The sequence below is a fragment of the Mytilus galloprovincialis genome, chromosome 8 (assembly GCF_965363235.1).
Source record: "Mytilus galloprovincialis chromosome 8, xbMytGall1.hap1.1, whole genome shotgun sequence".
In the NCBI taxonomy this organism is placed as follows: Eukaryota; Metazoa; Mollusca; class Bivalvia; order Mytilida; family Mytilidae; genus Mytilus; species Mytilus galloprovincialis.
This window is the reverse complement of record NC_134845.1, coordinates 45,624,053-45,648,754: the sequence shown is the minus strand read 5'-3', so window position 1 is coordinate 45,648,754 and position 24,702 is coordinate 45,624,053. Positions and strand designations below refer to the sequence as shown.

The following is a 24,702-nucleotide window of genomic DNA, read 5'->3' as shown; positions in this document are numbered from 1 at the left end:
TAGAATAATTAGATTTTTGTTTTTATCAGTTCTGACACAAATAGGTATTAATTTCATAATTTTCAGGACAAATTAACTGTAATCAATAGAACAAAATAACAGATAAGATGTCAAACCAACCGTATCAAGTTTAAAACTGGTTTAATCGATAGATATGTGTAAATTTTCATTAAGCTGAGTATGATAGAAGCAGCAGCATGCATGTCTAAAGCAGACAGACTGAAAAGGAATCAATGTTGTGAAAATTACATTTACATGTTACTGAATAATACTGAATGTACAGCTACAATATTTTACAGTGAAACCTAATTACGTAGTCAATTAAATACAGGGAATCAGAAATTATAAACATTTTCTACCTGTTTAATTTATTTTTTGTTGTCTGATATAATCTAGGATCAATTAAAATAGATTTTTTTGTGGCATGTAAATTCTTAAGCAAAGGTTTTTTTCGAATATAATGTAATGATTATAGAAGAGACTTATAAAACAGGTTTAACATAACAAGTAGTACCCAGGTTTCTTCTTTTGTTGATCTGTCTGAAAGGAAAATTTGAATCTTAGATTGTAACACATGTAGACAAAATGTCCTGACCCATGATACATGCTACTTTCACTTTAGCTGCTCTTGCATAACTTGTTTATTTAGTTCCTGAGATTTTTTATTTGATAGTTTAAATGAAAATCTGTCTGTCTGTTCAGAAAATGCACTTTTGCAAGATTTATTTCATGTATCAGCAACTATAAAACACAAGTCCAAGCAGTGATAAAAGAGCAATTTTGATGTAAGTTAAGCCATAAAAAAGAATAGGTTTGTTTGCCCAAACCCTACCTACCCAGAAAAAAGCTGCCTACTCAAATTCTTTTATTGTCCTGATTTGAAGAAGTTTTTTTTTTAATCATATAGGCATGAAGGCTAATAAACATCTGATACTTCAATTTCTTTAAAAAAAAAAAAAAAAAGAAAATGCCTACCTACCTACCCACTGTCTCAACCTTGGGTAGGATTTGGGCAAACCAAAATATTTTTAATTGTGGCCTTAATGACACATTATACAGTTATAGTAACCATGGATGAAGCATTGTTAGCCTATGTTTGAAAATGAGGGTAGGATCTTTATCTACAAATAGTAAAGGTAAATTCCTTTCTGCCTGTTTCTTGAGCTTTTCTCTAGTTGCACTGGACTGATGGTCATATATCATCTCTTTGACCAACATCTTTTGAATAATACATGTAATACTGTCTGTGTTTGTCTGTTCTTTAATAGGCTTGTTATTCCTTCCATATTGCTTTGAAATTCTAGATCTAAGGAACTACTAGTTAAAAGTTATTTATATTTCTGAGTGTACAGATCTTGAAATGTTGAGGAAGTTGATGCAAAACTGAGTCACTTTGACCTACATTTAATGCAAAATTGATTGTTAAAGTCTTGGTTTGAGTAGCTACATGTCAAAGAGGAAGGATATGTTGCACTTTAAATGTCTTATGGTGTATGTTGACTTCTAAGTGTCTATTAGTTTATTTTGCCCTCAAGTTGTCCTTTCAGTACATGTAGCTCTCTAGATATCTTTTAGAGTATGTTGACGTCTTGGTTTCTACTAGTTTATGTTGCCCCAAAGTTGTCTTTATGGTGCATGTAGCCCTCTAGATGTCTTTTGGTCATGTAGCCCTCAAGTTGTCTTTTGGTCATGTTGCCCTCTAGATGTCTTTTGGTCATGTTGCCCTCTAGATGTCATTAGGTTATATTGACCTCAGGTTGCTCACTGATTGCAGGCCTAGGTGCATCATGAAAATGAAACCTATTATTATATGGCAACTCTATCAGGATATAGTAAATCTGCATATATCATAAGGAGGATATGTATATACATGTATATAAAAAAAAATATGATGGATTCATGCATCAATTCAAGCAGCATTTAAAAAAAAATAAGTAGTCTTTAATAAGTTAACCTGAACAGAGTTAAAAACATTTAAGAAGCTTTTGAAAAGAATTTCTTTCAATTCAGTAACAAAGAAAATCCATGCTACAGACAAGAATTAAATTACAGATAAATTTTCCTATGTAGAATTTGAATAACAGAATTTAGTGAAGACTATTTTCCTTTAATAAAGCCAAATTATGTCCCTTGTGTGATATTTGTTGGAATCAACAACCTGATTAACCTATAACCAAAGATGGAATCATCTAGATCAGTTACTTGGTATAGGACCATGTTAGTTTTATAGGTAGAATCCTTGTCAGTTATGCCAGTATTGATTATACATACACATTATCAAGTGCTTTTCATGTTGTTTAATGATCAGGTTCTAATATTCTCACTATGTCAATATGATACTGGCAGACGGCTCCATAAATTGGCTTCTGGATCACTTTTCATAATCTTCTAGGACATTTTTTCACTTTTATACTTTCAATTTTTATTATCAAACATTCTAAAAATTCAATGAAATGTGATTAAAAGATAAAAAAAAAAAAGAACTAAAAAAACAATGTTAAAGTGAGAATGTAATCCTCGGGAATGCACATAGTTAACAATGATATATAAAAGATTAATCTCCATGTAAATATTTCAATTCTACATGATGTATCAAAGATTTTCTCCTTATCGTATAAAATTATGGATTAGGCCCACAACAAGAGATCTGTTGATGTAGAATAGAATAGCAATGTAATCAGCATTGCATAAAATATTTCTTGTCAGTATGGCAGTTTTCACAAGTAGATTTTTATAGAGTCTTTCATTATGTCAGATTGTTTTTAACATGTAACTTTCTATTTAACTTTCAGTAAAATGCATTTTGAAGTATTGATACTACACATCATAAAGCTTAGATAATGTGTTTTAAATATTGGATATTAAATTTTATTTTAAAAAGTAAAAATCAATCTATGTATAATATAAAGGTTTGTTTTTGGAACTTATATTTGCTGTGATAGAAGCTTGATTGTGAAAGGTTGCATAATGTATTTTAAGAGCTCAGGTGGTGTGTCATTTCCCACATAAAGGTACCAGTATATATGAGGGGTCTTTCTTCCTTGGTTATATGGCTTTTCTCTTGGTCTCTATTTACCCTGTAATTAGGTCTAACTTACATATTGACAAAGGTTATATCATTATAGCTTTGTCTAAAGCATTGGCCATTAAGACATCAGAATGATAATGTGTATAAATGGCAGGGGCGGATCCAACCATTTAAAAAAAAGGGGGGGGGTGTTCCCAACCCAGGACAAAGGGGGGTTCCAATTATATGTCCTCATTCAAATGCATTGATCGTCCAAAAAAAAGGGGGGTTCCAACCCCAGGAACCCCCCTGTATCTGCCAATGAATGGATAAGAAAATGATATAAGACTAAAACAAATATGGTAATATGTCCTGCCTCTCAGAACCTACTTTAAATTTTCTTGCTTATCTTAAGACATTTTATCAACATTTTTGGTCAAGCACTGTTTAATTCCAGAAGATCTCGCAAGAGTCATAAAATATTTTTAATGGCAAAAGCAAATGATTTTAGCTTCCTTAACCTACCTTGTTGTCTGACATTGGACAGGAAACATGTATACATGTTTGAATTGCTTAAATATAAGTTATAGTTGAAAATGCCAGCATCAGTTCAAGACATGACAGTAACAAACTTTAATCAAAGGCTTAATTTTGAGAAACATGTACAAAAATGCTAAAATAGTCAATGTTCATGATGAACTGAGAAATCAAGTTTGATAAGGATATAGTTGTGTGTTCGAAGCAAAATTTGCACCCATTGACGGTGCATACAGTTCTGATTGTAAATCATCACTTTACACCAAAGTATAACTACCATAATAAAGAACAGGGAAAATGATAAATAGGAGATCAACAATTATTGATGGAAGGTCAAGATAAATATCAATATTTGCATCACCAGTAATTGTAGAATGTAGAATCCCAATTGTGTAATGTTGAGGCCATTATCGGAACAAAATGTAACAAATTAGCTAAGATCAATCGTTAGCCATAAAATCTTGTTGTAGGAGGAAATAATGGCTTACACTTTATTCTGAAATTTATTTTCATGTCACAGGAAATAACAATCACGTAGTAACTCAAACCAAACTCGTTAAATTACAATGAGCAAGTGTGTACTTGCTTCAGTCAATTTCTTGAGTATAACCTAGAATATTTTCTGATAGCTATGACCTGGGAAGTATAATGATTGGAGCATTTTCCTTAACAAATGTGTTGTCATACTCCATAGGTATTAATGTTCCTGGTGATTGAAGGATGTAGAAGTCATATTGTATCTGTTGATTTGATTTGTTCAAATTTTTCTATGAACCTTTTGAATGATGGATGATGATGATGATGATGATGATGATGATGATGATGATGATGATGATGATGATGATGATGATGATGATGATGATGATGATGATGATGATGATGATGATGATGATGATGATGATGATGATGATGATGATGAGGATGATGATGAGGAGGAGGAGGAGGAGGAGGAGGAGGAGGAGGAGGAGGAGGAGGAGGAGGAGGAGGAGGAGGAGGAGGAGGAGGAGGAGGAGGAGGAGGAGGAGGAGGAGGAGGAGGAGGAGGAGGAGGAGGAGGAGGAGGAGGAGGAGGAGGAGGAGGAGGAGGAGGAGGAGGAGGAGGAGGAGGAGGAGGAGGAGGAGGAGGATGTTCACCTTTAAACTGGGTCTATTAAAACCTACTTCTTATATAAAAATAATGAGATGTGGTATGATTGCCAATGAGACAACTATCCACCAAAATTCAAATGAAGTGCATGTTAGCAATAATAGGCAACCAAGCACCAGAGTTCTCTAAGAATAAAATAATGTCTGGTGTCAGGTCCCTGAAGAAAAACTGCTGGTTCTCACTACTATTTCTATAACAAAATACCAAAATTGTGTCGGTCCTTTTTTGACCACCACTTTTCCTGAACTCTGCCTAGTACACCTGCTCTTTATTTTATCTTTGACCCAATACCACAAGCAGTTAAAGATCACTGATTGTTGTCTCTGTAATAAACTTTTCCAAATGAGAATATTTATTATTGATTTGCTTTAAGTAAAAATTTCCTGCTGAAGGAAAATTTCCAAAGTTTTCCTGATTTCATTTGAATTTGTTAGTAAACTTCAAAACCTATTTTTTAATGTCAGTTTTATTAACCAAGGCAAACATTATTTTTTTTTTCCACATTAAAAACACATTAACACATAGAATAGAAAGGTTTCAGAAGCCTTTACACACAAAATAAACAATGAATTGATTGGTTCCTGCATTGTCATATCAAGTGTTCCTTGATATTGGTGATTTTTACCTGGATTAGTTAATTATTAATTAATTTAAGTATATTAATGGGTGTTTATAGATTTTCATCCTTAGGGTTTGTTAAATTAACAACAGATGAATGATACATTCAGTTAAAACTACACTAAACTGTTAAAAATTTATATTCAACATCTGTTCAGTAAAACATAAACAAATTAACCTTGTATGGATTTTAGTGCTGGAAATTTTTTTGTAATTGGTCATGTTCTGTATAATGAAGTTCTTGAGGTTCTTGAGCTAATTCAGATTTGAACTAAATAGTAGTAGAAAAAATAACTTGGGAATTCTGAAAATTCAATAATTACCTCGATTCATAAAAAATTACTTGCACTAAATCAGACATACACATTTAATTCAATTTGCATGATACTGATAGCCATTCAATTGCAAATTGTTAATAAAAAAAGATGAAGAGCTCATTTTATACTACTCTAAATTTTAAGTAGATATGGTTTAGAATAATTGTTTTTTTATGTCATAGAAAAATACTTAACATGTGACAAATTGAATCTTGATCTGAATCGTTTTATATATTATCTATGTTACATACAATTTGATACCAAAAATGTATTACATGTATGTAAAGAGAAACTAACTTCTTGTTAATGCTACTGTGCAGCTCACTATTTATTACATTTTATTATCAATTTCTTATAAACTAAATATTTAAAATTGTGAAGGCTACCAGTAGTAGATAAAATTAAGGTGATGTGATATAATTGCCAATGAGATAACTACCCACCTGAGACCAAAGTACCTGGATGTAGTCAGGCTATGAAACATGACCAGGCGCTGTTAATTATGTGTATTGGTATATATACTATATTTTTATGCTTTTACATTTTTCTCACTGATACACATAGTTTATATGGCTTCTACTAACGAAAGCTCCATTTGGAGTTAATATGTTTAGAGACCACTAATGTCAGTATACCTTTCCTATATTGCCTACCTGGATGTAGCAACTCAAGGTTAACTTATAAAACTACCTTCAACAAAATACAAAAGCCATACAATAATATTAAGCTATAAAAGGTCACAAAATGTGTAACAACTGAGACAAGAAAACCCAACAGCCAGTTTTATGCCATGATAGTTCATACTGTTCCAATTTAGTCATGTTTTAGCTGATAAGGTCTGTTAAATATTTAAAAATGCTTACATTTAGCATCATTTTATCTCACATCAAATTAATACTGAAAATGAAATGTTAAGTAGATTGAAATTGGAAAAAAAGGAGTATAGAATTAAATTAAATTTTCTTTGAGTATAAGATCAATTGTGTTCAAAATTTATATTGCAAATGATGACACCAACTTTAAAATGACACAAAACTTCGTGCATATATATATAGAAATTTCCAGATTTTTCTAAATGATAGGTTAAAAAAAATAAAAACAGAAGGGTGCAGTCTTAAAAAGGTCCTTCAAAGAACATCAGTCTTTTTGGAAATGGCTACACCTGATTTGTATGTTGTCATTGGCTCCTTCTTAGTTGTATGTTTTCCACAAACACATTAAGGAAGATGAAAGGTACAGCCAATATAAAACCCTGTCTCACTCTTGTTCTTAATGTTATCTTGGGCATAATAGTGAAATGAAATCCCATATTCAGAGAGAGGAGGTCAGTCTTCACGCTGAACTGCTAAATCTACAGGCCCGCAGCTCAATTTTTGAAAATTTTTAGTTAGATTCTGTTGGCCTGTAGGTCTGATTTTTACAGGCCCTAGAGCAATTTTACCTGCCTGGGCTGCCACTCGTCGTGAAGACTGGGAGGTTGGAAATAGCTTGATTTTTGTAAGGTTCTTAAGGTCTAGTTTTAGTTGATATTCTGTTTTGAAGTTAAGAAAATTAATTTAATCGAAGCATTTATTGTATTTTAATTTAAAATTTCAGTTGTTTTTTGGAATACTAGATGCATGAAACAATATATAACAACAGAAACAAGAATTTATTGTGATTGATACGTTAAATTGTGCTTATATTTTGTTATTTTTGTATCTTTACAGAATAGAACAAGAAAATAAAGATATTTTTAAAAGTAATACAGTAAAATTTGAACCATCATGGTTAGATTTCCAACAACAGTGAGTATGATTTATAAGTTTACACATACATATATTTCGTCATACCCTCTGTTGTATACCTATATTTATCATTCTATTGGGGTGGCTTTTTTTTTTTTTTGTGAGCTTGATTTTTTCTTCAGTAAAAATAGGAATCCTGAGAAATTTGGCACAGCTGCTTTTTAATCCACATGTTCATCAAGAGGGGGCAAATTGCTTGGAATTTGTTTTTGTCTCAGTTTCAGCTTTTATAACAAATGAGCCAAAAAAAAAATACAAATTGATTAAAATTTGATCATGAACTGTATGGTGACTTAATTTTGCATGATCAAAACAAACTCTTCTTCGGAAGAAATGTCAGTAATAAAATTACCTTTGGGAATTAATTTTGGGAATAGCAGTTTTTATACGACCGCAAAAAAGTATTTGGAATGGTATGATGGTATGATGTCGTCGTCTGCGTCGTCGTTGTTGTCTAAAGACACATTTGGTTTCCGGACAATAACTTAAGTTTATGTATATGGACTTATGAAGAAAAATCAATACTACAAAAGGAAGGTTGGGATTGATTTCGGGATGATGGTTCCAATTGTTTAGGAAAAAAGGGGCCAAATAAGGCATTTTTCTACTTTCAGGTTAATAACTTGTGTATAAGTATTTCAATTGCTCTGAAAGTGTACCACATTGTTTGATACCACAAGTAGAAGGTTTAGATTCATTTTGGGGGTTATGGTGCCAACAGTTTAGGAATTAATGACCAAAAAGGGGCCAAAAGCAAGCATTTTTGTAGTTTCTGGACAATAACTTGTGTGTAAGTTTATGGATCTCTCTGACAATGTACAACAAGGTTCCATATCACAAAAGGAAGGCTGGGATTGAGTTTGGGGGTAATTGACCATTTCATGCAGGAATTAGGGGTAAAAAAAAGGGCAAAAAACTAGCATTTTTCTAGTTTCTAGACAATAACTTGTGTTTAAGAGTGTGGATCTCTCTGAAATTGTACTTCAAGGTTCCATACTACAAAGGAAAGGGTGGGTTTCAGTGTGGAGGTAATTGCTCCAAGGGGGGATTCAAAAATTTGGGGGGGGGGTCTAATTTTTTTAAGGGGTTCAAAATTTTTTTTCAATATTTTTCAAATTTCAAATTTTTGAAAATTTACAAGAAGAATCTTTAACTGCAAAGTATTGCGCAATAGATTTGTAAGATCTTGACATATATTTTGTCAGAAACCTATACTCTAAAAAGTTTGATCCAAATTCAGACAGTATCAAGCTTGAATATTGTGTCCAAATTTGCCCCAACTGTTCAGGGTTTAACATCTGCTGTCGTATCAGGCTGCTCTCAGTGAAGCAATTTATTAATATTTTATTAAATTTGAATTGTACCAGAAAAAATGACATTAACTTATAGGAGAGAAAAGTCATTTAAACTTAATTTAAGGTCTTTAAAGAAGACATTGCTGGTCTAATAAATTTTCAACAACAAAAAATCAGTTTTAAAACCAATTATATTTATAGCAGTCTAAAGAATGTTTTAAACATGACTGTGCAATGTGATGTCCTTCATATTTAAACAAGTTGATAAAGTTCCCCCTGTAATCATTTTCCATTTTGGCTTCACAGAAATTCTAATTGTACAGCATATTTGTATTTGACTGCCTGTCTACCTACAAAATCATCATAAATACAACAGTAGTATGGTTTAATATTCACTACAATTGAGCCTGTAATGAGTAATATTGAAACAGATGTTTTAAATGAAGGGTTGCAGACACATAAGTAATGTCTAACTGGTGGTCAGTTGAATACCATTAAAGCTTATACTTGGCTCGCCTTTGTTTCCACTGTGATTGTAGGAACCTCACTAAATTTTGATTGACAATTTTGCTTTGTATAATAATAATATCATAGCACAGATTTCCAATTAAAGACCATCAATTAAATTATTTTAGGAACTTTGTAGCTTTCTAGGATTCCATTGATTAGTAACTGTCTCCCGTGATTAATGGACTAATTGTAAATCTTACACCTAATCTTTACTAATGTAGAGATTGTTACTATAATTAGAATGTTTGGCTTTAAATAATTTGATAACCCCAATAGGTTATCTCTCCTTGTAATATGATCAGGATGCATGTCTTGTACATGTCTGATGTTACATAATAAATTAAGCTTTTCTGAACACCTCAACTACCCCTTTAAAAATGCATATATCTGTCACCTTTCAAGGTAATTGAAGGAAGTCTTTTTAGGCCAAAACAAAATAAAGTTGTGTTTCTTGTTGTGACCTATCTATTTTAGATTTCAATTCATACTTTTAACATATTTTTGGAAATTCTTTATTAAGTATCTAGACATTTTTAAAAATATTAAAAATATAAATGCAAAAGGTATCTGAATCATTAGTCTGAATTTTAAAGGACATCACTGCAATCTTGGAATACTGTACAATAAAATGATAGGCTAAAAAATTAGCTGTGGCATGGGTCCCATATTGACTCAGATGAAATTTCTAAGTTCGTAAGTTTTTAGAAGTTTTGAAACCTGTGTAAAAATAACATTTGGCTTCTTGTTATTTATGAAAATCGCTTTTACATTTTGTGTCCTATCTTAATTTAAAGATTTTTTTATTTAGCAATATTCTATTGTTCCTCCTATCAACATTCTTACATTTTTATCAATTTTTTTTTACAATATTCACTTGCTGTAGAACTGTCACTTAATATAACTGAATCTTCAATAATCTTTTATTTCAGAAGTTTCTTCTGAAAAGGCCTTCTTTGTATGAAGAAAAGTGAAGTTAACACATCTCATATTAAACAGTTAAAGGTTGATCAATATTTAAAAAACAAACAACAAAACTACATAAAAACAGTTGGTCATACATTTCACCAGTAAGGTTTCATTTCTTTTTGACTTGATGATTTTATAATAGGTGTATTCATCTTTTGACTTCATCTTTTAGTTTATATTGAAAAAAATTCTCATTTACCATTGGATTGTAAAGAAGTCAATACTTTAAAAAAGAAATCATCTGAACTCGGCTGCATGTATGGTAATAATTGTGCTAAATTCCAGTGTTTATGTCTTTTAAAGAACTCGGTTTTGATGGCAAATCTTTAGTAATATCAGTTAATTATTCATCGCTCATCATGGTTTTTGTTGGGTCATTTTTTCTATGCATTCATTTCTCAGCATAAACTACTCAGGAGGTTCAACATGCTATTATGTATTACTCCAATAAGAATGAGAAGTTTGAACCTGGAATTAAGTTTGCTGTTTAGAATGTTAAGTATAATACTGATTTTTTTTTTATAACAAATACATAGGAAAGGTTTAACTTTACTATGTAAATCATAATCTATTTATAGATTTAAGGACAATGTATCAAATCAATAACTTTCTTGGTTAGGTATTAAAGTCAACAAACTATGTTTTTATTTTTGGACTTAAAATGAATTAAGGATCAATTGAAATGCTGTTAAAGTCAATAGATAACAAGTTATAACTTTTATCCAATTTACCTTGATTGGTCTGGTTTTTGTTTTGCACAGAACCAAAAAAAAAATATCTTTTTTTGAGAGATTTATAATCATTTTTAATAATCAGGGGAAAACACATTGTGTTTCCAATATTCCAAAGCAAACTATCCATTGTTCTAAAGGTTAAACATTGTCTCATTATAATTAAGTTGTAATAAATTGTTGAAATTTAAAAGTTTTTGTTAGTAAATTTTTTTAATTTGGTTTTGAGTGTTTCAGTTTAATTAAAAAAATAGCATTGATTAAAAAAAAAACAGTGTTACATGTATGCTGATGAGTTTCTCTAAATGTGAGTACATTGAAAATAAGGCATACTATTAATGCCAGTGACGGATCCAGGGGGGGGGGGGGGGTTCTGGGGGCTAGAACCCCCTTTTTTTGGCCGATCAATGCATTTGAATGGGAGCATATAGTTGGAACCCACCCCCTTTTACTCTGGTATGGTAACCCCCCCCCCCCCTTTTTACTCTGGTTTAGGAACCCCCATTTTTTAAAATGGCTGGATCCATGCCTGGATACTACTGATTTCGAAAGTGAACTTTGCATTGACAAAATAGTTTTCATTTTAAATTGAACATTACACAAGTTGTATAGATGTTCGGCATTGAAAGTGACAATTTATGGCTTTAATGCGATATTAGAATATTGTGACTAATATGAGGACCAACATTACAAATATGGACCATAATTTGGTATTCGACCTTTGGTTTCTATTTGTATCCTTTTTTATAAGTTCTAAAACTTTTAACTTTTATTCTGTGTGTTGTGTTGGTGTTAGAATAGTATTAATGGAACAATTGAGTTTTTCAAGAAAAAATTAATACATTTTGATTCACCGTTTACGTGACAGGAAACCAATCTTTATTTTCTTTATTTTGCACAATATATTTCAAAAGACATAAATGAACACCATTACTAGTGTTACTTGCTTCATGTTAATATTTAAAATCTATTTTCAATGTTAAATGAAAGTTTTTTTTAAACGCGACAGGAAACCATAAGAAACCAAAAGCATTTTTTTAGTTTTATTTTATTGCAAAATCTGCTCAAAATAATCTGAACAGTATACTTTTTCTTAAAATCCATCTTAAATGTAACAGTATTATAAAACTCCTAAATATGTGCTTGTTTTGAAAAGAATTAGTACAATTTATTCAGAAATTTCCATATTTTCTTCATTGATACAGGATACCATAATCGTTGTATCTTGATGTTTTTGCCAAAAAAATGTATTTATATTTGGTTTTGAAATTCCAGTTATATACAATTTATTCCAAATCATTGGCAATGTAAAATTCTTTAAATCCAGTAAAGAAAAAAACTTTTAACTTGTAATTAGGCACCATGTGATATTTGTGACCTGTACACCATCTACATGGTTTCCACATTTTAACCTACTTTAGTGGGCTAAAATCAATAAAGTACTTCCTTTCAAGTCATGCATGGTAAAAGTTTTCTTCTCCTTTGACAAGTTTATTGCGTTTCTGAAAAGTGTTAGCAGAACATGAATAAAAAAAAATAATTAAAAATTGTGACAAAGATACCAACTTTGTACATTCCAAGTGTAAAAGTATATTAACATGTATTTTTTTATTAAATTATCTTTATTCACCTAAAATATCCAGTAATATTTACTGCTGAAGCAAACTCAATCCAACGAGCATCGGCACAATGATAAGAGACGTATATGTCGATTGAATTTTCCAAGGACCCTTTACATCGTTATCTGGAAACAAAGTGTGTTATAACGTCTGTCAAATCTGAAATTGATTTTGTCAAGTCATTGGGCATTTATTTTCACACAAGATGGTATGTAACATTATGCACATAGGAAAAATAATAGGCCCCCGTCGCAATCTCTTTGAAAAAATGTATTTTCCTTTTATAAACAAGACGAAACAAGTCTACAGATTATGTTTGCTAACATCCCGTTTGAAACAAAAACAATGTTTATACCTAGTATTTCATCTATCCGGCCGTAAGGGCGTGATCACATGTTAGTCACATGTTTCACGTATGACCGGAAATGATTAGAACTTAACGACAAAAACAATTTTAATAAAAAAAAAAGGAAATAACTCGACTTCTGTTTCGTGTGAAATGTAACGCATAACAATAACGTCATTTTCTTACTTAATTATTACGAAGAACAAAACTAGAATGTAAATCATTTCTGATTTACCTGTTTGAACATCTCGCGAGAGTTCATATTTACATATTGTTATAAAGAATTCTATTACAACAAAGCAGATTACATCATCTAAAATTTGCGTTACGAAATCGGAAACCAATTTTAATTTAGTAACGCTAGTGTTCTTACACCTGCTACAGAAATACTCGGCATTTTCTTCTGACTATTCTTATTGGTCGATGTTCTTTATTATTTGAAAGCAAAAGTTACGAATTTGCCGGTGACGATTATCTATAAATCAGTCAGCGTTATGCACTTCGGAAGCGAAAAGTAACGCGAGAAACGACATAAAAATATGGTCGTATAATCTTTGAAATTTGTTAATTTCAATTTTTTTCTAGGGAAGAGTAGCAAACACTTGTATGTTGATAAAAATAAAGGCATCTTTAAATGTAGTTACAACTTTTCTTACAGTAATACAGATTTTTATCACTTTTCTATCGTTATAGGAAACGAACCCAATACTAAGCAAATTATGGTCCATATGTGACTGACTATAAAATTTAATGTTATAATTGATTTCAATTATGATTTGACACTTATTATGTCCACTGGAGTTGGAATTTACTGTTAATGTCATTGATATTGAAATGGGTATAGATGTGAACATCTTTTCATGTATATTTCTTGTCCATTTCAGACCAGTTGGAATGCCAATAATGCAGCAAGTTTTAGTACAAAACACAGATACTAAAAATAATTTACATTTACTGTCCATATCGGGCAGTACTGTTCATTTCCATTGCTCATTTTTTCAAGAAAAAGTAAGTATGCAATACATGAAGTTTGTTGTTCTTATACTTTCTTATAACTGTAACTGTGTTACTCAAAACTTGAAGCCTACTAAATATCCTTTTAAAAAGAGGCGAAAGATACCGACGAGACATTCAAACACAGAAGTTGAAAATAAACTAACAAGGCTATGACCAAAAAACAACATAGAAAACTGAAGACAGAAATTCATGAACCCAACCAAAAATTTAGGGTGAATTCAGGTATCATCTGAAGGGTAAACAGATCCTGCTTCACTTGTGGCACCCGTCAGGTTAATGTACCAATTCAAAGTCTGAAATACACTGTTTTGATCTGCAGTATTTATATACAAAGCTGGTTATTTATTTTAACAATATGAAAAGGATAACCTAAAGAAATGATTATCAGACTTGAGGTTACTTGAACCTTTACTACTTTTATTCCTGTACCTCTCTCATTATGTATGAACTATTCATTTTAGCAATTTGAAATGGAAGGGCTACAGAATCAGAATATTTAGAGAAATTGTATTGCCACTTTTAACGATAACAAAGGCATATTAATTATAAAATAATTGTTTAATTTTACTAAACTGCCAGACAGATAGTAATTTACATTTCTTGTTGATTGAAAAAAAAATCTGAAACCTGTGATTGCTTCTACAAATTAAAATATCAAAATTATAACGTAAATTGAATATTTCCCATTACATTTTGATTGTCTCATATTGAGATAGTCATTGGAAAAGTACAAAATAATTCAATACTTTGATATTCAAGTTGAGTGGAATACACGAAGGAAATTTAAGATTGAAATATATAATCGATTATGCCATTCATAACCAAATTTGATACATTTGTATGGTCATTTTTTAAACCAATCATGCATAGTGGAAATTTTTTAATCAGTAAATTCTGGCTTTAACAGAAGTTAATTTCCTTGTCAGATAACTTTGCTGCTAGCAAGTTAGTAGGTAGAAATAAAGGATTAAAAGGTTATCTAATTATTTGATTAAAATTATATATGATCTTTTATCAATAGCAAGATAGTAACACTCAATTTTTTGCTTTAAGATTAATTATTATAACTCACCCTTTACATATAGGTAACATCAGGAGACTCTTTTCAGCTCAAGGTGCAAGTTAAAAGACTCTAATTGGTCAATGGATGAGACCATGGCTAATATGGAAATGACATGTTAACAATTATCTATTTACCAGTATCACATATTTAACAAATCCTTAAAAAAAGTATTAAATATTTTGCAAAGTTTGCTCCTGATATTTGTTTTATTATGATACTCTCCCACAGTTCCAAACTTATAATGTCAATGTTAGATCATCAAGAGAAAAGTACTTCAAGGTGATTTCTAGTATAGATATTAAAAGCAATATAAAAAGGTTTCAATTGAGTTTGAGCAAGAGTTCCTTCCCTTTAGTTGCCATGCCTGATGTTTAATAGACCACTTTTGAGTTCATCCGTCACCGGAAAAAAATTCGTCAATTATGCACGCCTTTGTGACGTCATTTACCACAGGGGATCGCCTGTATCCCTGCACTATGAATGTTCATCAAGCGTCTAAGTGATTGTCGTTGTGCAGGATAAACTAGAAATAATGTTTGTTCTGCTAAGGTACTTAATCACAATTCCCTAATGACAGCGGTGCTGATTATAAATTATGAGAATTTAATTTGCCGAATTATTCGTGCAATATAGCTTTATAGTTTTCCAACCACTCGCTCAACATTGGAACGCAAGTGACGATGCCCCTAAACACATGAGTAACGTTCACTAAAACCGAAGTTTTTGACGAAAATGCATTGAACTCGAAAGTTGTCTATTGTTATTAGACGACTAAGAGTCTCATTGCACATACAGTATATTCATTTGTTTTCATGATGAACAGATTTTCATAAATTAAGAAAATTTCTATTTTCCTTGATCTTTCATATTTGATTTTTTTTTTTTTTTAAATAAGATTTTGTCAAAGTTTGCGTACAAGTCAGAAAGTCGGTGCTTTCAATATGAGGTTTACCTTTTCCCACGAAATCCTTGAAAATTAGTATCACAGGACATGTAAAATTGGAATTAAGTTAGGAATATATAAAACAGTTTTTGTATTTTTATTTCAGATGGTTCCACCTGGTGGGAATACGACATTTGATGTTGTGTTTTTAGCGAGACAGGAGGGCAATGTAGAAAATACTTTATATATACATACATCACATGGCTCCTTTACATTTCATGTAAGTAAAAAAAAGTTATATCAAAATATGTGTGCTTACGAAAAAATAGCCTGTCATGGATTTGTTGACTCTTGGCATTCTTTTTAAATGATTCGTTACATTATGATTTGATATTTAGACCAGTTAAGATAGTTTGGAGCAGTATACCTTGTTTTCATTAACACAATGCATTTTATGATGTAATTGTGATGTCATAACTTCAAAAATGTAAATGTAAATCTTTTTTTGTTTTGCATTTCCAAACATTATATTCAAATTTAAAATTGTTCTTAAAAACTTTATTTTCTTGGTCCAACTTGAAGGTGTCAAAAAGAAGATTTGTATTTGAAAAATGTGACTAATTTGTTGATCATTGAAAACATCACAAATCAATAAATTCCATTCTTGAATGTAAACTAGGCCTTTCATTCTTAAAGTTTATATAAAGTGCAACAGACATTATTTAATTTGTTGGTGAATCAGCCAAGGTTAAATCAGCCATGAACTGATGGAAACCTCTATTTAAGTCAATAATATAATATGTAAAAGATATTTCAACCCATTTTTGTGTCAAAGAGTTATTCCGTCTATTGTTTACGAAGCAAATGAGAACAATGCATTTAATACCTCTTCAATTTTACTTTTAAACCGGAACCACATAGGATACTAATTTGCGTTAAAGGTTAAATCTTTACCACATTATATACACTGATTTATGTGAAACATCATATGTTAATACCTTAGTACCTTTTAAAGAAGGGGAGGCTATTTACTAATTAACGATACATTAATTGAACTGCAGAAAATGACTACACTCAGAGGTCTATTGAACCAAGTCTTAAAACAAATGTTATATTTTTTATTTAAACAGTCTTGTTAATTTATGTGTAATTTGGTCTCTTGTGGAGAGTTGTTTCATTGACAATCATACCACATCTTCTTTTTTACATTGGTATATAAAAAATGACTAAAAATTAATTAACATCTGGAGATGGATGTTGAATTGATGTGAAACATGACCTGTCGGAAGAAGGAAGAAAATGTGCATATATATCTATATATGATAAATGAATAATTTTGATATATGTATATACTTTGAGCAGGAAGTTTAATGATTTGTATTATTTTAAGCACTTGAACAACAAGTATAGACAGGAAAGCATTAGCATAACTTTAAGGGGTAGTAATTATGTAAAAATAGATAAATATCTTGAGATTATATCTGAGTGAAATCGTAGCTTTAGTTGGATGTGTGTGAACACTGACTGTTAAAACGTATATTTTTTACCAATGAACAACACTCTGATTGAATCTTGTTTACCAATAGATAAAAAAATGTTTCATATTGATGCCCCCTTTTGTGCCTCTCCACCTTTCACTTTCCATTCATTGAAATAATGAACAACCTTATGAAATTATGTCTATTAATTATGGTTGTGAATTTTGTGAATTACATTATTCTTATTCTGGTAAATATTGTGGACAGTTCCATAACAATATATTTTCTTTAAAGGAAAAGTACTTTGCAAATTGGGAAGTTACCCTAGAAGTTCTTTAAGCATGTTGCATGCATTATAATTTGAAAGTACCACTTCAAGATAGTCTGAAACATAACAGTGCTATACATAGTTCAATGCCTAAAACGTTTTGACAAAGAAAGTATTTGGAAGCACTTAATTTAAGGATCCCATTTATTTTAATTTAAAAAAGTTTTTAAGTTATTTTCTTAAACATTTTATTGTCATGAATATGCATGAAATAATTGCCACTGGACACTAAGCAACAAACAATCAATCAATTATTAACATATTGTGATATCAAAATCTAGGCATAGTTTTTACCTTGAAAAAGATTGAAATAAAGAAGAAATAATATGATAAAATGCTCTGCCTGCAGTTAAATACAAGAACTGTAGATGTATTATTAGAATTAATAATTATTGTTGTATTTTTCAGGTTTTTGGAGTCGGTATTCCAAATCCTTATAGGCTCCGGCCGTATTTAGGAGCAAAAGTTCCATTAAATAGTAGTTATTCACCTTTAATAAAGATCCATAATCCGCATGGATCAACTTTACAGGTAAGTTTACTGCATAATAATTCATGAAAGCTTATATATCTTTTACATAGAGTGCAAATATCAAATAAAAAATATTACTATCATATTTAAAAGTTCAAATTATGTACTCATATTTGACAAATAAAGATAAAGGATAAATCATAAAAAAATGAGTTGCTGCATAAAGTGATAGTAGATCCATTTTTTTTTTCTCGACAGAGTGACTATTCTGTTGTTAAAATTATTTTCTTTTTCGATCTTTTCTGCCTCATGGTTTGGTGGTAGTATGCTTGCCTTGAGTGCTGGATGTCATGTGTTTGATCACTAGTCATTTCAAACCAGACTTAAAAATATATATTTGCTGCTACTCTAATGAGCACCCATCATTTAGAAAAAGAGCAGAGACTGTCTGCCTAGATTCAGAATAGGGGGACAATTCTTCCTGTAAACTGTTACCCTATGAAGTACAAAAATGTGTGTAACAGCGATTGATCATATTCATCATCATTTGAATTTTTGTATTATACAAAATGTATTAAAACTACATTGGAGTTTTATTTCTTACACAGTTTTCATATTTGGGTTGATCTGTAAGTGCAGGATGATAATAATAAAATGCACTTATAAATATGTAAAAAGAAGATGTAGTGTGATTGCCAATGAGACAACTCTGCAAGCTACCAAATGACACAGAAATTATCAGCTATAAGTCACTATGGCCTTCAACAATAAGCCTTCTATAATACTGCATAGTCAGCTGTAAATGGCCTGGAAATCTCAAATGTAAAACAATTTAAACGAGAAAATTAACATGCATACATACTGAAAAACAAAATGACTATAAATGGAGCATAATGTATATATGGTAACACATTTGTAAAAGTACTTGTATAAAAGTTTGTTTTTCAAACTACCGGTAAAAGAACTATTACAACTGAAGGATTATAGCTAGAATTAATGCACATTTCTCTTATCTTTAATGTCATTATTTTGTAATTGTAGATTTTAGAAATGTTTGCAAGTGAAGGTGATTTACACCTGGAATTACCAACAGGTGATTTAGATGCACCTAAAAATTTATGGGTAAGTACATAACAAACCCATGTTTGATACATGTACATGTGATATGTTTGGAACTAAAATTGATAATATTTTTGAATAAAAAAACCATGATATGACTGAATTTATGCCATTGAGAACACAGATTTTAATTCTTATTTGATTATCATAATTAGGAATCCTCTGACTGTCCTAACCAAACTGCTTTTTGAAATTTGTTTTAATAGTCCATTTTCTCTGGACCATAAGCATAATATGAAATAATACAGATGTCAGCTTATTGACAAAAATCTGAAAAAGTCATTGGACAAGAATTCTGACTAGACAAGTGTCTGGTGTTTAAATATAAAAAGAAGATGTGGTATGATTGCCAATGAGACCACTATAAATATAAAATTGTCTCAGAAATTTTAAACAACTATAGATCACCATATGGCCTTGAAAAATGAGCAAATCTTATAATACCGCATAGTCAGCTGTAAAAGGCCCTGAAATGACAAATTTAAAACACCTTCAAAAGAGAAAACAATGGCCTGATTTATATACAAAATAAAGAACTAAAAAAAATATGCTACACAACATGTTTAACTGTATATAATGCTAATGAGTATGATTCTATTTACACTAATATATCTTATTTCAGGAGATCCCTCCTTACGAAACAAAAGCAGTAATGAAGGCAAACTTCGTAGGGAGGGTAGTCAATAATCATACAGCCTTCATAAGAATAAAAACAAATCAAGAACAGAGAAGTCACCTTTTAATATTACCAGTGGAAGTAGAAGTTTCATCATGTAAGATGTTTATATACCCCCTCTAGGAGTTTTGACTGCATTGCAATCACCTTGTTTTTCCATTCCTGTAACAAATATTTTCGTCACATTTTTCTCATAAAGTACTGCAGAAGAAAGAATCATATTTTGGTCCCCAGCTGTGACAGTGACACCTTGTAACCTTTCTGTACTTTTCAGATCTGTTTAACCTCTACTTCCTGTAGATGGATATATTTTTCTTTCAATTTGTTGATTATACTTTTTTTTAAATCACACATTTCTCCAATATATATGACCTGTATAACTTTTTATTTGAATTCATCTCTTCTATAAATATCAGTGACCAATCATTCTTCAGTCTACTGTGTACCTTTCAGAACTGTATCTGGTTGAAAGTTAATGACATAAAAAAATGTTTTTATTTATGTATATGATCATTGTTTTATGATAAATCTTATATATATTTGTAGCTCCTGGTATATATTCTCCCTCAGAAATGATAGATTTTGGTATTATGAGAACGTTAGATGATCCTGCCACAGTACAGTTAAAGCTTATGAATACAGGGTCTAAACCCATGCATATTGTTGTAAGTAAAGACTACTGATATTTTTATGCCCCACCTACGATAATAGAGGGGCATTATGTTTTCTGGTCTGTGCGTCCGTTCGTCCGTTCGTTCGTTCGTCCGTTCGTTCGTCCGTCTGTCCCGCTTCAGGTTAAAGTTTTTGGTCAAGGTAGTTTTTGATGAAGTTGAAGTCCAATCGACTTGACTTCAACTGACTTCAAACTTGGTACACATGTTCCCTATGATATGATCTTTCTAATTTTAATGCCAAATTAGAGATTTTACCCGAATTTCACGGTCCACTGAACTTAGAAAATGATAGTGCGAGTGGGGCATTCGTGTACTGAGGACACATTCTTGTTGTATATCTTTCTATTAAATGTGATCACATGAAACTCTGTTGCATGACAAAGATATGGTAATATAAAAAAGAAGATGTGGTATTATTGTATAGCAATATAATATTTCCCACAGAACGTAACCAAAAGTTAGCGTGCAATAAATTCTAATATTGCACTAGTGCAATAAATCTTCAAAATTCATGACGTCATCAATGTTAAAATCATAGTTTAAACCAATTTTTACTTTCAAATATTATATTGCTATACAATAAAATGGTTATTGCATGAATATTGGGGAATATTGTCCCTCGTAGAAAATATATTGCACTCGCAAGCTCGTGCAATATAAAATTCTACTCAGGACAATATTCCCCAATATTCATGCAATAACCCTATATTATTGCCAATGAGACAACTATCCACAAAAGACCAAAATGACACAGACATCAACAACTATAGGTCACCGTACGGCCTTCAACAATGAGCAAAGCCCATACCGCATAGTCAGCTATAAAAAGCCCTGATAAGACAATGTAAAACAATTCAAACGAGAAAACTAACGGCCTTATTTATGTAAAAAAAGAACGAAAAACAAAGATGTTACACATAACAAACGACAACCACTGAATTACAGGCTCCTGACTTGGGACAGGCACATACATAAATAATGTGGCGGGGTTAAACATGTTAGCGGGATCCCAACCCTCACCCTTACCACTTTAAGACCACTTTATTAACAACAAAAATTTATCCACTCAAATCCTTCTAATGTTAACAAGACATTGCGTAGTCAGATTTCAGTATTTATTAATTTAGCTTGGAGTCATATTTGTGCCATTTACCTTCAAATGTTTGTATATAGGGAAAAATTATACGCAATTTGTAAGTCGTAAATCTTCATGTATTTAAAAAATTACAATTTGAGGAAAACATGTTTATGATGTCACAGTGACAAAAATGACTTCATGGACAGCTCTTTTCACATCCTCCTCTCTGTTATGTATTTCATTTTTCAAATTATATACTAATGTGTAAAGTGGCCATAAAATTGGTTGGTTTTTTTTTTAAGTAAGTAAGTAAGTAAGTAAATTGTTTATTATAGTGACATGTGTTTTTCACAAAATATTATATAATACAGTGAAATATAAAAACAATAATTAAATGTTTTAACCTAAGATTTCTGGCGTTATGAGTTCTTTTGTTATGAAAACACATAATTTCTATAAATTTTATTTTAAAAAAATCACCCACTTGTCATAAATTGGTGATTTCCTATATCCTTAAAATTTCCTACTTATTTATCTGATTTTCATATAATTCTCATCATTTTGAGCAGATGGCTAATCTTATGATCATAATTTTTTAAGTTTTTCCTTGATCTTTAGTTAATAAAATATAAAGTTTTAATGTCATAATATTACTACATAGTCATTATTGCACTTCAAAATGTTGTCTTTGTCTACATATGAATACTTATATAATTTCAAAAAATGAAAATCAATTATTCTTTTGAGATAACAATTTTGTACAAGATCAAAAAGAGATGTGGTATAAATGCTAATGAGACAGCTATCTGCCAAGAAGGTGTCATACAGTCTTCAACAATGAGTAAAACCCATATAGTAAAGTCAGCTATAAAAAGCCTAGACATAACAAAATGAAATACAATTCAAACAAGAAAATCTTATTTATAACAAAATGAGCAACGAAAAGCAAATGACACATGAATGAGACAGACAGCACAAAAGACAGCAACTTGATAACAGACTCCTGGCTTTTTGACAGCAGGCAATTATTTGTCCAGAAGCTATATTAGATAAGTTGTTCTATATGTTGACATTTGTAATATATTATTGATACTATATTTACAATCTTAATTAATATTATTGTCATATTCATTCAGGCATACATATTGCACATTAATTTATAATTTGTAAAATTTTTACAAAACTTGAAAAACCTGAAAATATTACAAGAAAACAATGAAAAATGTATTGCTCAAAGGAGGAATCTTTGATAAGAATTTTTTTTTTTTTAAATTTGTTGTTAATTTTGAATTTCAGAGTGTATCAGTTTCACCACCAAACGATGCTATCAATATAGAGTTTAGACCAACAAAATTACAGCCAGACATAGTGCGGCATACAACGATAGCACATGTCACATTCAAAGGTAAAGCGTTTCACAGAATGGAAGCCATATTTAGACTTATAAGTTAGATTTGAGTAAAGAGATCAATGAAAAGAGTTTATAAAGGGTATCTTTTTATGGGAAATTGAGTTTCTTGAAGGTTTTTCCTAAATATTTGACAACAAATCTTCAAGAAAGCGTCCCTTCAACTGCTATAAAAAATACATTGAAACACATGTAGTGGACATCAGAGGTTGACCTATAGGTACACATATAACCTAACATGTCACCACATTAACTGACTGTGATTCAGTAATGTTTTGTGTGCATATGCCAATTCTAGTGTTGACAAATTTAGTTATTACAATATCAGGGAATGCTACATACAATTTTGCAAAAAGATGTTCTCAAATTCGAAATGAAAGTTTTTATACAGCTGCTCGACACAATATGAAAGTTTTTATACAGCTGCTCGACACAATATGAAAGTTTTTATACAACTTGACACAATATGAAGGCTTTTTGATCTCGTTCACTTCTCTCACTCAACAAAAAGCTTCATATTATGTCTGGCAACTGATATTTTACGATATCAACAAGCTAACAACCTGATAATGGGTACATAGACATATTTTTATCACATATTAAGTTGTATGATTGTCTACACTATGTTATTAATACCGTATCAAAAGTACAAATCAAATTAGTAATTTAAACAGTTTTCCATTGATCTTGTTGTTCTGTTATGATTTAGCTATTAAAAATATTTGTAATTTGTACATAAAATTTAGGTTAAACATGTGTTACTAAAGTATTCAAATTAACCAGGAAGATGTTGAGTATTACATCATTAAATGAAGAAAAAAAACTAATCTCTAATTATCTAGGTAAGGATTGCTTTGAATACTACAGTACTAGATGCTAAAAATAGATTTAGAGGATGGGAAAGTGAGGCACTTATTTCACCTTTAAAGTCTAAGCAAGTTGTCCTTGATATTTTGCATCAAGTATAATGAAATTACAATACATGAAAATAAGGAGATGCCCGGAAATTTCCAATGTGACAACTATCTACTAAAGATCAAAATACATGGATGTCACTGTACTGCTTTCATCAATGGCCAAATTGTAAGATATAAAAGGCCTTGAGTCAATTTGCTGCTTTAGATATGTTTATTTGGTCAAATTAATATGACAACTTGGAAAGATATCATGATAAAACTTTTTATATTTTAGCATCAAAAGCCTTACATCCAAAACAGATGTTGGGGAAAATTATAGTAAAATCTAAAAATGGTGAACAAAAAATAATAATTCCATACCAAGCAACAGTTTATCATGGGTAAGTTTGTCTTTATATGAACTGAGGAAAAGTTGCATTAGGCTTCTGAACTTCAATCTTTGTTTGGGTTACCACCATTAGAATTTTTTTTCTACAAAAAATTGGTGAAATTTATGAGATACCACTTTATGTATATGTTAATGTATAAAAAAAAATCTTCCAAGATATAATTTTTTAAAGCCTTCAAAGTAATTAGTTGTCGATCAATATACATGAAGGCATATCAATAATTGATTTCATATATTGTCAATCGATGCCTATGATAATGTTCGACTTATGCCATCTAAGATACTTTTTATCAAGGAAAACACATAAAATCATATCCATGCTT

The 24,702-nt window shown here is 30.8% G+C and overlaps 1 protein-coding gene across 6 annotated transcripts in view; it reads left to right on the top strand.

The window, feature by feature from the left end:
• Window positions 1-24,702, top strand: part of LOC143042037 (transmembrane protein 131-like) — an 81,804-nt gene that overhangs the window by 17,383 nt on the left and 39,719 nt on the right. For all 6 annotated transcript variants that reach the window (XM_076214262.1, XM_076214259.1, XM_076214261.1 and 3 more), the window contains exons 4-12: window positions 7,335-7,412; window positions 13,764-13,887; window positions 16,009-16,122; window positions 18,057-18,179; window positions 19,161-19,241; window positions 19,861-20,011; window positions 20,461-20,579; window positions 22,963-23,071; window positions 24,266-24,371. In XM_076214262.1, the coding sequence (XP_076070377.1) occupies window positions 7,335-7,412; window positions 13,764-13,887; window positions 16,009-16,122; window positions 18,057-18,179; window positions 19,161-19,241; window positions 19,861-20,011; window positions 20,461-20,579; window positions 22,963-23,071; window positions 24,266-24,371 (1,005 nt within the window). The remainder of the gene's footprint in view (window positions 1-7,334; window positions 7,413-13,763; window positions 13,888-16,008; window positions 16,123-18,056; window positions 18,180-19,160; window positions 19,242-19,860; window positions 20,012-20,460; window positions 20,580-22,962; window positions 23,072-24,265; window positions 24,372-24,702) is intronic.